Source organism: Clavelina lepadiformis, chromosome 3 (genome assembly GCF_947623445.1).
Source record: "Clavelina lepadiformis chromosome 3, kaClaLepa1.1, whole genome shotgun sequence".
NCBI lineage: Eukaryota > Metazoa > Chordata > Ascidiacea > Aplousobranchia > Clavelinidae > Clavelina > Clavelina lepadiformis.
This window is the reverse complement of record NC_135242.1, coordinates 16,412,196-16,424,577: the sequence shown is the minus strand read 5'-3', so window position 1 is coordinate 16,424,577 and position 12,382 is coordinate 16,412,196. Positions and strand designations below refer to the sequence as shown.

At 34.7% G+C, this 12,382-nt stretch overlaps 1 protein-coding gene across 1 annotated transcript; it reads left to right on the top strand.

Moving 5' to 3' along the window:
- The first annotated feature begins 171 nt into the window (after positions 1-171).
- On the top strand, positions 172-12,094 carry LOC143449276 (uncharacterized). Its single transcript, XM_076949396.1, has 23 exons — positions 172-305; positions 534-600; positions 681-818; positions 1,160-1,278; positions 2,590-2,707; positions 2,986-3,071; positions 3,284-3,374; positions 3,471-3,554; positions 3,655-3,826; positions 5,281-5,421; positions 5,513-5,629; positions 5,774-5,867; positions 6,110-6,312; positions 6,433-6,724; positions 6,812-6,987; positions 7,679-7,808; positions 8,052-8,252; positions 8,502-8,603; positions 8,755-8,822; positions 9,290-9,404; positions 9,586-9,690; positions 10,105-10,271; positions 10,632-12,094. Exons 2-23 carry the CDS (start codon positions 539-541, stop codon positions 11,205-11,207), a joined length of 3,357 nt encoding a protein of 1,118 aa, XP_076805511.1. The 5' UTR covers positions 172-305; positions 534-538; the 3' UTR covers positions 11,208-12,094.
- The last annotated feature ends 288 nt before the right edge of the window (positions 12,095-12,382 follow it).

The window sequence follows — 12,382 nt, the reverse complement described above, 5'->3', positions numbered from 1 at the left end:
GAGTGTCAAATCTAAAGCATGGCACTAGCACTTTTTTGAGAGCTATGTTGGAGCAAATTCACTTAAATTGCAGAAACTGTTGGTAGTCATTTGGTATTTAATTACGGTAATCGTTAATGTTTTTTATAGTATTCATCATGTATGATATAGTTCATGTTACGTTATATTTTCAGAAAGCCTTCTCAAGTTTATTTTAGTAAAATAATTTTATGCTTAAGTTTTTCAATCTGCAAAGTTTGCAAATTTTTCACAATGGAACTGCTAGATTGACTTTCTATAATCAATGTTACTTTAGTAATTTTTGGGTAAGTTTACTAAAATTCTTTTTGTAGAACTGTTGTGTTCTGGCACCATTAGTATATTACTAAAACCAATAAAAGTTGAACTATACTTTTTATGAAATCATGCTTGCATTTATGCAGATTATGCACGCATGTAATGGATTTTTAAGTTTTAAAATTCTAAACCAATTTGCAATGTTAATTTATATTATTCAACAACTATTTGGATTGAACAGCGATTTTTCACTTTAGGTTAAATGGAAACAGAAGACATCAAAGAAATCCCTGAAAAAAGTGTTTTACCTGAGAAAGAGAAGAAGTATTGAGTCATGCTTTGTATAAAGTATTTGATTATTTCTTTTTATGGTGCTGGTTTATGCTTTTATATGTTCTCAACAGATCTATAAGTTATGATGAAGAGGAAGAGGAGGATGTAGATGAAAATGAAGCACCCAATGTAGTTTCTCATTCTCGTAGAAGATACAGTCGCAAACCTAAAGCTTTCTTTTATATTGGAGGCAACAATGGAACTCACATGTAAGTACATATTTTGACAGACAACAATATTCTTCTTTTTTACACAGACAGTGATAGTCAATGTTTAGGGAATAGTTAAACACGAAAGGCAGTGGTAAGTGATTTTGATGATGATGTTTTTGAAGCAATTTTTTCAAACATTTTTATGGCAGAAAAATTCGTATGAACTTGTGAACTGGGCCCCTGGTGATATGTAATCATAGCTTAGTTGTGCAAGTACTTGTTTTCTTAGCAGTCAGTAGATTAAAAAGTTAACGTCAATCCATTATAAAATTTTAATCCATCATTTTGTTATGCACTGTTTAACATTTAAAATCTTACACCAAAACCCTTGGTTTCAGGGTTGAAGAAAATTTAACCACACTTGGGTGGGAAAGAATCCATGACAAAAATCGTGAAGATTTTAAACTAAAATGGTGTGAGATTAAAGCACACAACAACTATCACTGCTTTCGAGAGGGTAGGCAATCTTTACTTTTGCTTCATTTGACAAAAAGATTGATTTGCAATTTTTCATTTATTATAGTTTATGTATTGTATGAAACAGTGATATTTAATTCTTAATGTTCTTAGTATTTTGTCAATGACATTAAGTAAGTTAGCAGATTTCGTTTGAATTAAATGTAGTTGTGTGGTATTCCGATATACGGTACCGTATATACCAGGGCTACTCTACTATTTTTAGCAAAGGTCCAGTTACAAAAGTTCAAAATTTGCTTATGTCCGTTATAACTCTCTTGAAATAATTTACAGTCATACAAACGTATTAAAATACAATATTTAAAATAATATAATTCTCTGGATGGGTATTAATTTAATTTTAAAATCTCTGGATTTTAAAATATTAAATTCTCTGGATTTTTTAACACAACACATGAAATATGGTATATACAAAATCCGGTAAAGCGGTATTAGCAAAAGCAATAAGCAAAATTTATTTATTGTTCTGTTAGTTACAGCTAGTGGGAGAATTGGTATTTCTTATTTCTTGCTAGTTCTTTAAATCTTGGTTCTAAAGTAGTGAGAGCGAGTCGAAGGCTGGTGAAGGTTCATTGGTCATACAGATGCGAAATTTATTCTTTTTGAAGTTCATGTTTGAAAACGCTGACTTGGTTTTGTTAAAAAGCTGGTGTCCTTATGAAGTCACAAATGTCATTGTGACTTCATAAAGTTTCTATATCGGTTACAATTAGCACCTTGCTGATGATGGGCTTTACCCAGAAACAGCGCTGTCGAAGGCTACATTTCTTTAGTGGTTTTGTATTAAACTTGTGTGTTTTCTCAACAAAAGATGGCGCAAAATGCCGGCTGCCCCGATTGACAAACGACCTATTAACAAAAACTGCTAGAAGATAAGTTTGAGCTACCACTTACACACTCGCTGATTAATTGAATAACCAGGAATAACAAAATTAACGATGATTGATTTCGTTTGCGTAAATACTGAGACAGATAAGGTCCGGACTCAACACTGAAAAGGTCCACATTCGGACCGCTATCCGCCAGTTGAGTAGCCCTGGTATATACCATATTTGAAAATGTAATTTAACTATGAAAAGAAAAGACCCCAATCTTTTAAGTTCGATTTTGATTGTTCGTTAATTAAGCTGTACTGTATATATAGTTGAAATGTTTTTGATATTTTTTGTTGCTATTTTATGCCCCAACCAATATATGGTTTACAACCAATCATTGTTTTATTAAAACTTAAGATTTATCTTTATAATATAAATAACCAACTAAAATTTTTTCGAATTATTTTTACTCTCAGGAGAGCAGTTGTGCTACCAAATACCTAACAATAAACTGCTCACAACAAAAATTGGCTTGTTGACCTCATTACGAGAATATGACCGTGTGATGAATAAAGTTAAAAAAGGAAAACCAAAGTATGCAAAATAAAAGATTTACTAAATTTTCTCTTGAGTTGTATACAGAAATTTATAACATTTCTTAAATTATACCCTTTCCACCGTCTTGCTATGTTACTTACATACTATTTATTGTGTTCTGTTCTCTATTGGTAAAAATTGATTGAAATGTGGTATTAATTTAATTAATTCTGAACAAAAAAAATTTACCTATAGTTTTGTAAGTTTTTTTTTTTGTTAAATTAATTGGTTTTTACTTGTCATTAGAATTAGATTATTAGAAGCAATGTTTTTAGGATAATGCGTTACCAAGACTTCCTGCCCGAAAGTTACAGACTTGATGTCAAAGATGAGAGAGAAATGTTTTTTGATAATTATGTTGGTATGCTCACTTCACATTTTGTTGATAACGTTTGAAATAACTTTCATCACTTCTTTATGATATTATGTATATTTGTAACATTCTAATCCTTGCTAATTATTTATTAAAATTATTATTATTATTTGGATTTATCATTTTGCCTTAAGAAATATATTTTTAGCCAAATTTGCATGGCTATTTTCCAGCGGTAAATGTACACTAATTTTATACAGATGGTGAAATTTGGATTTCCAAACCTACTGGTTTGAATCAGGGAAAAGGAATTTATCTCATTAGAAGTCAAGAAGACATTGTAAAGATACAGTGAGCTCTATCTTTTATTTTTATATGTGATAATCATATGCCTACCACACTGCAGTTTATCATGAGATAGTATTTACAAAATGTTTGCAATTTCAGAGAAAAAATAGCTGATGTTGAAGAAGATGTACAAAATTCAAGAAAACTGCCATTTAAGATTCCAATGGCTAGAATTGTACAGCGGCAAGTTTCATTAATTAATTTTGCTTATTACCTTAGCAAAATGTAAACACAAGTAGAAAAAAAAAACAAAACCGTAATAATTATTTTATTTTATTTTCAGGTATGTTACAAATCCATTGTTACTGGAAGGTAGAAAGTTTGATGTGAGAAATTACTTTCTTATTGCCTGTACCAATCCCCTTGTTGTTTTTTATCGTGATGGTTATTGTAGATTGACATGTATGCCTTATGACCATTATAGTACAGACTTAACTGGACACCTTACAAACCAGGTAATAACCTTATTGACTTATGCCATGAAATGCAATTTCGTTGTACTTTTACACCTTAAAAAGAGAAAAAATACAATAGGGGAAGGTGATTACATTTCAGTTAATTTTTTTGAATTTTTTATGACTAGAATGCAATAACTCAAGTTAAATTTCCTAAGAAAATAATTTTGCAAAATCTTGGAAATGCCGGAGATCAGAGATAAAAGTAAAAACGTCCACAGACCGCCGTATTAGGAGTGATCATTACTCCAAACTTTTACTGAAAGTATTATGACTCCTTGCAAAGTTTGGAGAAAATTCGGAAGCCATGCATAATCGGCTTAACTGATATTGTATTTGTAATAACTTGGTACCAGAAAAAAGATATATTAAATATTGTGTAATATAGGTTGCTGGTATTTTTGGTCAGAAACTAAGCATTGTCGATCAAGTGACATACTAGCTTTCTGAAAAAAAATTGCTAGACTAGACTTATTGCTTTTTTTAATTTTTTTACACACAAGGTCATGTTAATTATGTAATTAAGATAAGAAGCTGCTGTTACTTAAAAACAAGAAAAAAAATTTAACAAAAAGAACATTGTCGTCTACTGTCAATTAAAAGCAGCATATAATAAAGTCAATTAATCAATGGAGGATATACGGTCATTAGTCCGAAATCACACGTCCTGTTGTCCGACATGTCCCTATTTACACTGTTTACTACAAACTTGAATTTTCAGGAATTTTGCTGAGCTCTAAATTTAAGTAATAAACAACAAGGTAAACTTCATTCACGTTCCTCTCTGTCACTAAAATAATTAATTTAACATCGCAATCATTTTTTTAAGCAACACTTTACGCCGGTGGTTCCGAATCTTGTCTTGATCGCGGATCCCTAGCTGCAATAATTTCTTTCTCGTGGACCCCCGATTTCAAACTTGTTACTTGATAGACTATGTATGACGAACTAAAGTATAATTCGTGGACCCCTGCTGTGGGAACCACTGCATTACACAGTTTAAAGACTAAAAGTCACTTTTTTTCATAAAACTATATTTCTTTTCTAGCCTTCCATTCACTACCAACAGTAAGCTAAACAAAATGGCAAGCAACTACTTCTGATATAAAGTTGTCATTAATATTAAGGCAGGTCATAAAAAAATGGTGGGAAAGTCCCTGTCCGGAGTCTGCTGAGTCTGTCTCCGAGGTATTCCCACTTTCCCTAACAGGCAAAACCAAATTGAGGAACTTAGTTTCAACGTTGAGGGATGCAATGAAAACATGCCCATGCCATCATGTTTAAAATTTCAAATAAAACAGGCCTGATTGCTTGCAGCATACTTATATACTAATATTTTGTGTAAAAATAAGGGCAGTGGATTATATGCCATGTTTTTTGTTAAGAGTTTTAGCGGATTGCTTAAAGGGTAAGTTTCATGACGTCACTGAAATATATCTCCTTTATATTTTCAGTTTATGCAAAAGAAAAGTCCTTTGTACGAGGAATTGAAGGAAGACACAGTTTGGTCAATGGATAGGTTTAACGATTATGTTAATGAAAATTTTCAAGAAAAGTACGAACTTCCAGAAGATTGGGTTCATATTGTCTTAAAGGTATCAATGTTTTGCTATTTCCTGAAACTTTCCAAAATAACGTTAACAAAAAAAACACTCAATCCATCTACTGAAACGAATTCCATTTTAGCGACGCTGTCAGCAAATTATACTCCACTGCTTTCAAGCTGTACGTCACAAGCTAGAGTGCCGCCTTGGTTTCTTTGATCTCATTGGCTGTGATTTTCTTGTTGATGATAATTTTAAGGTAGTTGGTTAATGTTTATGTTCAAAATTTTGTGTAATGGCTATGAGTTTTATAAAACACTTTTATTCATTTGTTTTGACAAAATGAAAGTTAAATACAAATACACCAGCCCCCAATCTAAATAGTTTATTTTTGATTTAACAGATTTCTTTACTAGAAATGAATTGTAATCCAGCTCTTCATACAAACTGCGAAGTGTTACGTGAAGTAATGCCGGACCTCGTATCAGAGACGTTAAGTAAGTTATAACATGAGTTTTGTTGATATTGTATGAACCGTGTTAACCAAATTTTAAAGTAAAATAAGAAACAGGATATAGTTTGGCACTCTTAGGGTTAACTTTATATTTTTCGACGCGAGCTTTCGCAAGCATAAGCTTGCTTCTTCAGTTGTACTGTGAAATTCAAATTGTGAGTAAATTGTCAAATTATCATGAATTTTATTGTGTTTCAAATATATAACTTTCCTCCCAACGTTCAGAAATCTCGCTGGAAATATTTGAAAAGGCGAATAAACGAGAACGAATCATGCCTCTGACTTCACAGCGAAATTTTGCTCTCCTCTACAATGGTGATATCATAGAAGCAGCCGAAAGGCGAGAACGACTGCAGTCTGCGGCGGAAGCTCGACGCCGCGCACGTAGCGCCCAACGTCGAAAACGTTTTGTGCCTGGACAATTTGTGGTTTGTTAATGTTCCTTAGCTTAATTCCATAAAAAAGATTATTACTTAACCTATAATAGTTATAAGTAATGTTACATTGCAAAATCTACTGTTAATGAGGCCTCTATATTATGTGAACAGTATCGCAGAAGCTTAACAAACTGCCAGACTAGCACAACTTCTTCCAGTACCACTACCACAGCTAATAATGCCACCAGCAGCAATTCTCAGCCATCCCCCAGTACATGGAATTCAGTGTCTTCAAGTGCTACTTCAACGTCAAACTCATCGCCTGTTGTTACTTCCACGATGCCATATCGCCCTCTCAATCTGCCTTCGTCGACCGTGACTGCCCTCACATCGTCATCACAACAACGAGTAGTGCAATCAAAAAGCACTCCCAACGTTTCATTGAAGCCGTTTTACGCTGGTGGTGAGAATATTGTTTTACTTATTCTTACGTTGATTTCGCAGGTCTAAAGCTTGCTTTTCGCCCTGACTAATTTGAGCGTTTTTACAGGATCTGTGTCCACGACGCGACCCTATTCGGCCCCTCGCGTCAATCGCAAATACGCGCAGGTAGAATCTCGCATTTCAACCAATAGCAACATACGTCCTGCAGAAAACTTTAAAAGGGAAAATGAGCAACAACAAAACAACACTGGCAACATGTCTATTTCGAAGCCTGTCAGTTACGTAAGTAAAGCTTGCCAAACTGGTTGATAGTTTGCAAATAACTTTATCAATTCGTGTGAATCCATGTGAATTTGTGATGCCAGTGATTAAGTTCAAGTGATTTATTTTTATAGCCCTTTGCCTAAGTTTAGAGTAGATGTCCATTAATTGTATATTATTCTATAGTTTATATGAAGGAGCATTACCTCGTCGATGTTCCATAACGTTTTTGTAACTGTACGTGTATTAACGTTTGTTGTGTAAATGTGGAATAAACGCCGTGCTTACGTAAATGATAATTTTTTTAACTTGGCGCTATCCCATAAAAGCAGTTTTGAACAAGGGTAAAAAATTTTATTTTCGGTATGTAATTTATCTGAGGTCAAATTAACTGCGTAACCAGTTTGAGGTACTAGTACACTCACTATGAAATGTAGGCGGGCATCGTCAAACAGACAACGCTGAATATGATGCTTTAAACGTCGGTGAAAAATTCAGTATGTCATGGATCGTTTCATTTTGTTTGTAACTGAAACCTGTCCTGTATTGATGTTAGCGTTAGGCACTCGTGTATAGATGACAAGTTGTTTGATTACAGCGACCAACAGGTAAAAACTATCGACCTTTGATACATGTTGATTCTCTAAACATTGCAAGATATTATCTTAAACACACCAATTCTGACGGATACGTATTACCACTTTTTCGATAGGCCCAGAAAGCTCGATCGGTTTCCTTGGCACCAAGGAGAAATGAAATAATGGAAAATGAACAAATTCTCAATGAACTTGATGCTTCTGTCATTGAGGATGGTGTAGGCGGAGATTTAAGGGACCAATTAGGTAACCGTGAACTGTTCCAATATAATATTCTAATAATTGTAACGAAAATTTTATCATCCATTCACATAATATTAGCACTTTACTGCACAAACCAGCGCTTGTGCAAAACGCTGGTTTCAATTTTTCATAGTTGGAATATTTGATTCTGAATTATCTTATTTATTCTATTATTTGGTTATTTTCATGTATTACTTTTTACATATAACTTATCTAATATTTTTATGATCATATTTTTATTTCCAGGAGTCCTCGAGCGCGATAACCTATTCGATCAGATTTTAGAAGAGGATGAAAAAGTGGACGTGGGTGAAACAGATATGGAGGACGACGAAGATGAACTCCTCTTGCTATCCGAATCGGAGTCACCAGAATTGATTAGGCGACCTTCAGCTAAACTTCCCCCCAATTATCACTCCCGCAGTGTTAATGGAAGCATCAGTTTAGGTAATTACTTAAAATATTTCAACTGTTCAGTCGCCCTGTAACATTGTTAAGTGTTAGGGCAACTAGTCTTAAATTATTCTGAAATTGGAAATACGGCGTCAGAGTCTCCTGATGCACAAGAACTAATCAAAAACGTTTGGTATAATAGCCACGTAGTTCGCAAAAAAATTTACACTTGTTTTCCCTGCATGCTTTGATCAAATGGTACGCTTACGGGTTCGTATATTTTAATAAACCTTGGACTTGCAGCAAATGGGATTTCCACCTCACCAAGGTTCTCTCAATTAAATCAAGCCACCATGCGGAAGAAAGTCAGCAGAATAGCGTCGTTTTCTGTCCGAGGAAGTTCAGGTTGTAATTTTAAAGACAGCTGTTTTTGGAAGGACCATATTTTTTCCTTTGACCGGATTTACTTATTGTATTTGTTTTTATTTATTTTAACTTGTTTGTATTCCCGTGGAATACTGAACGGTATGTCATGTTCTAAAAATGTATCTTTCAGAGTTGCCACTTCCGTCAGTTGGTGTCGCCCACAGCTCGCCAAGACCAGCGCTTGACCATGCACAAAGGGTAGGCAATAGAACTTCATCATCGATTGTTTTTATTAAAATGTGCAAATACATAGCAACACTGGAATTATCCTAAAAACTAAATAATAATTGTTTTTCATTAATTTCTATATGTTATAATAACTTTGAGAGTTTTCGTTAGTTAAGTATTAATACTGAATAAAAGTTATTACATAAATAATCGAAATTATTAGATTAGAATTTTTAAGACACTGTTTGCATTATTCCGATCGGTTTTTATAATATTGAGACCCTCATGTAATTAAAACAGCCGAAGCGAACTTAAGCTTGCGAAAGCTGCTGTTAATAAATAAAAGTCGAGCTCGTAGTATCGAAAAACTTGATTGACATCATTAAACTTTAACGATTGATTTACTTGTATTTTATTTGGATTTAGGTTTCTTTTGGTAAAATTTGTCATTTAGCAAAAACAGGACCTAAACTAGAAAAAATGTCTTTATGGTTTAGGTACATTATAGAGCGCCGACCACCGTACGAGTGCGACAGAGTTTACAAGCTACGACATGCACCCTCGATATCGGGCCCAAATCTAGAAGGGGTTTGGTTGCAGTTTCTATGGGTGGTAAGTAAAACAATGGTTTAATTAGTTTTTTATGTTAAAAATATAGCAAGATTTACATAGTATTTTCTTTACATTTTGATCATTATCACACTTGTCTGTGTCGCACTACCTGTATGTTAAAAGGAATATACCGAGTTGTGTACATATCATTGGAGATTAAATATTGCTTATTGAACTTCAGGTAGACTTATTCCTCCGGGTGCAAACGATAAGCCGAACGCAATAAACCGTAAGTTGAACAGCTTAACTCGATTGAAACTCATCAACGGCAACCAAAAACATATTGGTAAGGCTGTAGGCAATTGCCTGAGAAGAATTATAAATGCATTTGGTGTCAAAGCCAACCTGATTGATAATAACTGTTGTGGTTTCGTACTTTTCCCAAGAGCATTTTTGATCCGCTGCCTCCACTTACAGCGCATGTAATCAATACCACATTTACAGACTGGTATAGGTACGTTTAAGCTTTGGACAGCCATGAGCGCTAAGCTGTTGGAATAAAAAACGAAATGCGAGCATGATGGTCATTATGCAATCATAGCTACATGCCGGACATCCTGTTTACGTTTTATAATGGTCCTTTTGAATTTAATTATTGTTTTATCAAAATAATATTAACGATATAATCCTTCACACAAACATTCCGAAAATGTCACTTACTTGAACTTCACTAAATTTTCACTCAAGTGTTAATGCTCAGATGATGAAATCGGTGATGTCCCCTCAGCTTTACTTTACTTGTCTAACACGCATGTCCAAGCTCAATGTGGTAATGCAGATCAGGAGACGAGGAAAACAATCACAGGAGGAGCGTTTCCAGCTGGTGGGTGCGGAATGGTCAGTATCCAGGCTAGGCATCATCAGCAGGTCAGATGATATTGCTCTACTGATTTAGTAGCCTATTACCTATATGCAGTTACATACTCGTATAGAGAGAATAATGCGTAAGAAACTTGCAACAATCGCTCTGTAGTTGAGTTAAACCATATCGTGGCGCCGGTTTACATCAGGTTGTTCGTGAACTAAAATAGGTTTGGAACATAGTAGCTAGTCGATTACGCAGTGAGAGCCTTAAAACATTATTGACTCTCTAAGTGTTCAAGTTATTTTGAATATTTCTAGTTTCAAAAAAATACCATAGTAACCTCTCATCCCAGAGCGAATGTTATAAAATGCATACGTAAGTGGTTACCGTGTTTTAATTTTTCTCTACTTATTTGTAACCAGGCTCCCCTGGCTCAGATGCTAAAGACTTTGCAAAACCAAGGAAAAAGTCAACTTTCAGACTCTTTTACTCAAACAACACGATCAAAAATTTCTTATGGCGGGGAAGAAAAAGTTATATGGCGATTGAGGTCAAGGGTCACTGAGAACTCGCAAAAAGTAGTTTCGGATGGATCAGTCAGTCCCACTTCGCAACGAGATGCCTCGAAATCCCAAAAGGTTACCCTCAAAGTACCGGTTGTGACCCAATCACCTGGAATAGTATCACCGAGGAGATTGGTTGAGCCAATTAAACGCAATGCGAATGTTCACAAAAAGTCATCGCTACCAGCTGCAGGTAAGTCAAAAACGCGGAACAATAACGGCGACGTAAAAGAGTTTTCTAATATCAGTCAAGATACGAGCGAAGAAACAAGTTCTGGAATGGAACATATTACTTCAACAGCGGAAAAGCCAAGCGCTCTATCGAAAGTAGTCGCTGTTGCAACCGCTGCACCGACTCACTCGCGTTCACAAAACGAAAGCAAACCTAAGCTTTCTTCCAGTTTTGAGGAACCCCATTTGTTAACAGCTGGTTGATGTTTGTAGTTTAGGTTTAGTGAAGTGTCAGTTAATTTTTTGTCAAGCGCTGTGACGATTAACCTAAGAGCTGACCAATAGTTCTGTTACTTATATGCAACATACAATAATTTAACAAAACCATTTAAAACTTATCGCTTTACCTATATGTGCATCGTAACAATTAGTAGCATTTTACTATGAGGTTTAAAAGTTTACCTATATTGCTTACAATCCTTCACGTTCTGTTATTCCTTTGGTTTTATGTTCGCACCTGACTGCATGTTGTTTTTCGTATCCAAGTATTGCGATGACTCTAATTAGTGGTTTACTTTATTGTTCTTTTTGCAATACTGTGGTTGCATTTATTTATGAACTAAATCGCCATTACACATGAGAGCATTTTAAATTGCGCTTATTTTACCCCTACTTTGATTGTGTAATTATGTAATATCACATAAAACATGGCTCAGGTGTTCTGCTGATAACGGCTTCTTTTGCACAAACCACTTACAGAAGTGATGATACGCATGCTGCAGGCCCGCGCCACCGCTCAAAATAATAATACTGTATGTAAATATTTAAAGTATCAATATACGGCCTTGCTATGAAGATGTAGGCCTATGTAAGACCTAATTCTATTTTGGATTTCTCTTCTTGTCTCTCCTTTCTATGCATTGGTATTATAGTGAAATAGCGATGCATCTTTGCCTGTGGTGCAAATGCAGTTATATCTGATCTAAAATTGTCTCATTAGTGATAATTTTTTAAACCATAAATTTCCAGTCACGCTGATACTTTCACTTTTGTGCTCACTTGCGATTACGTCACGTTTGTGGATGTTACGTACTACGCCAGTAAGATTAATGTCGTGAAAAATGAATTGTATCCGGGGTATCTATATTCTATACTGTTATGGATTGTTGTCTTATACATATTTTAGGACTCGTAATTATACGTAATTATATTGAAGATACTAGCATAGGGCAAATCTAACAAAGGAAACTTCAGCCAGCGTTTACTTTACAATTACTCGTTATTGGTGCCGCAAAGGAACATGTTTTTTTGTCATCGTAAAGGAAGCCACTGCAGCCTGTGCATCAGAACAGGCCAACATCAGCTGTAGCCTATATCGTCACGTGACCTTTAAATTCGTGCACTGACAAAGCTCAGTATTTCAGTCAGTTCAGTTCAAA

Excerpts from the sequence above, each read along its gene's own strand:
- LOC143449276 (XM_076949396.1), top strand. The coding sequence starts at position 539 with ATGGAAACAGAAGACATCAAAGAAATCCCTGAAAAAAGTGTTTTACCT. Across the intron at positions 2,708-2,985 it reads GTTAAAAAAGGAAAACCAAA|GATAATGCGTTACCAAGACT; the intron begins GTATGCAAAATA and ends CAATGTTTTTAG. Across the intron at positions 8,253-8,501 it reads TAATGGAAGCATCAGTTTAG|CAAATGGGATTTCCACCTCA; the intron begins GTAATTACTTAA and ends TTGGACTTGCAG.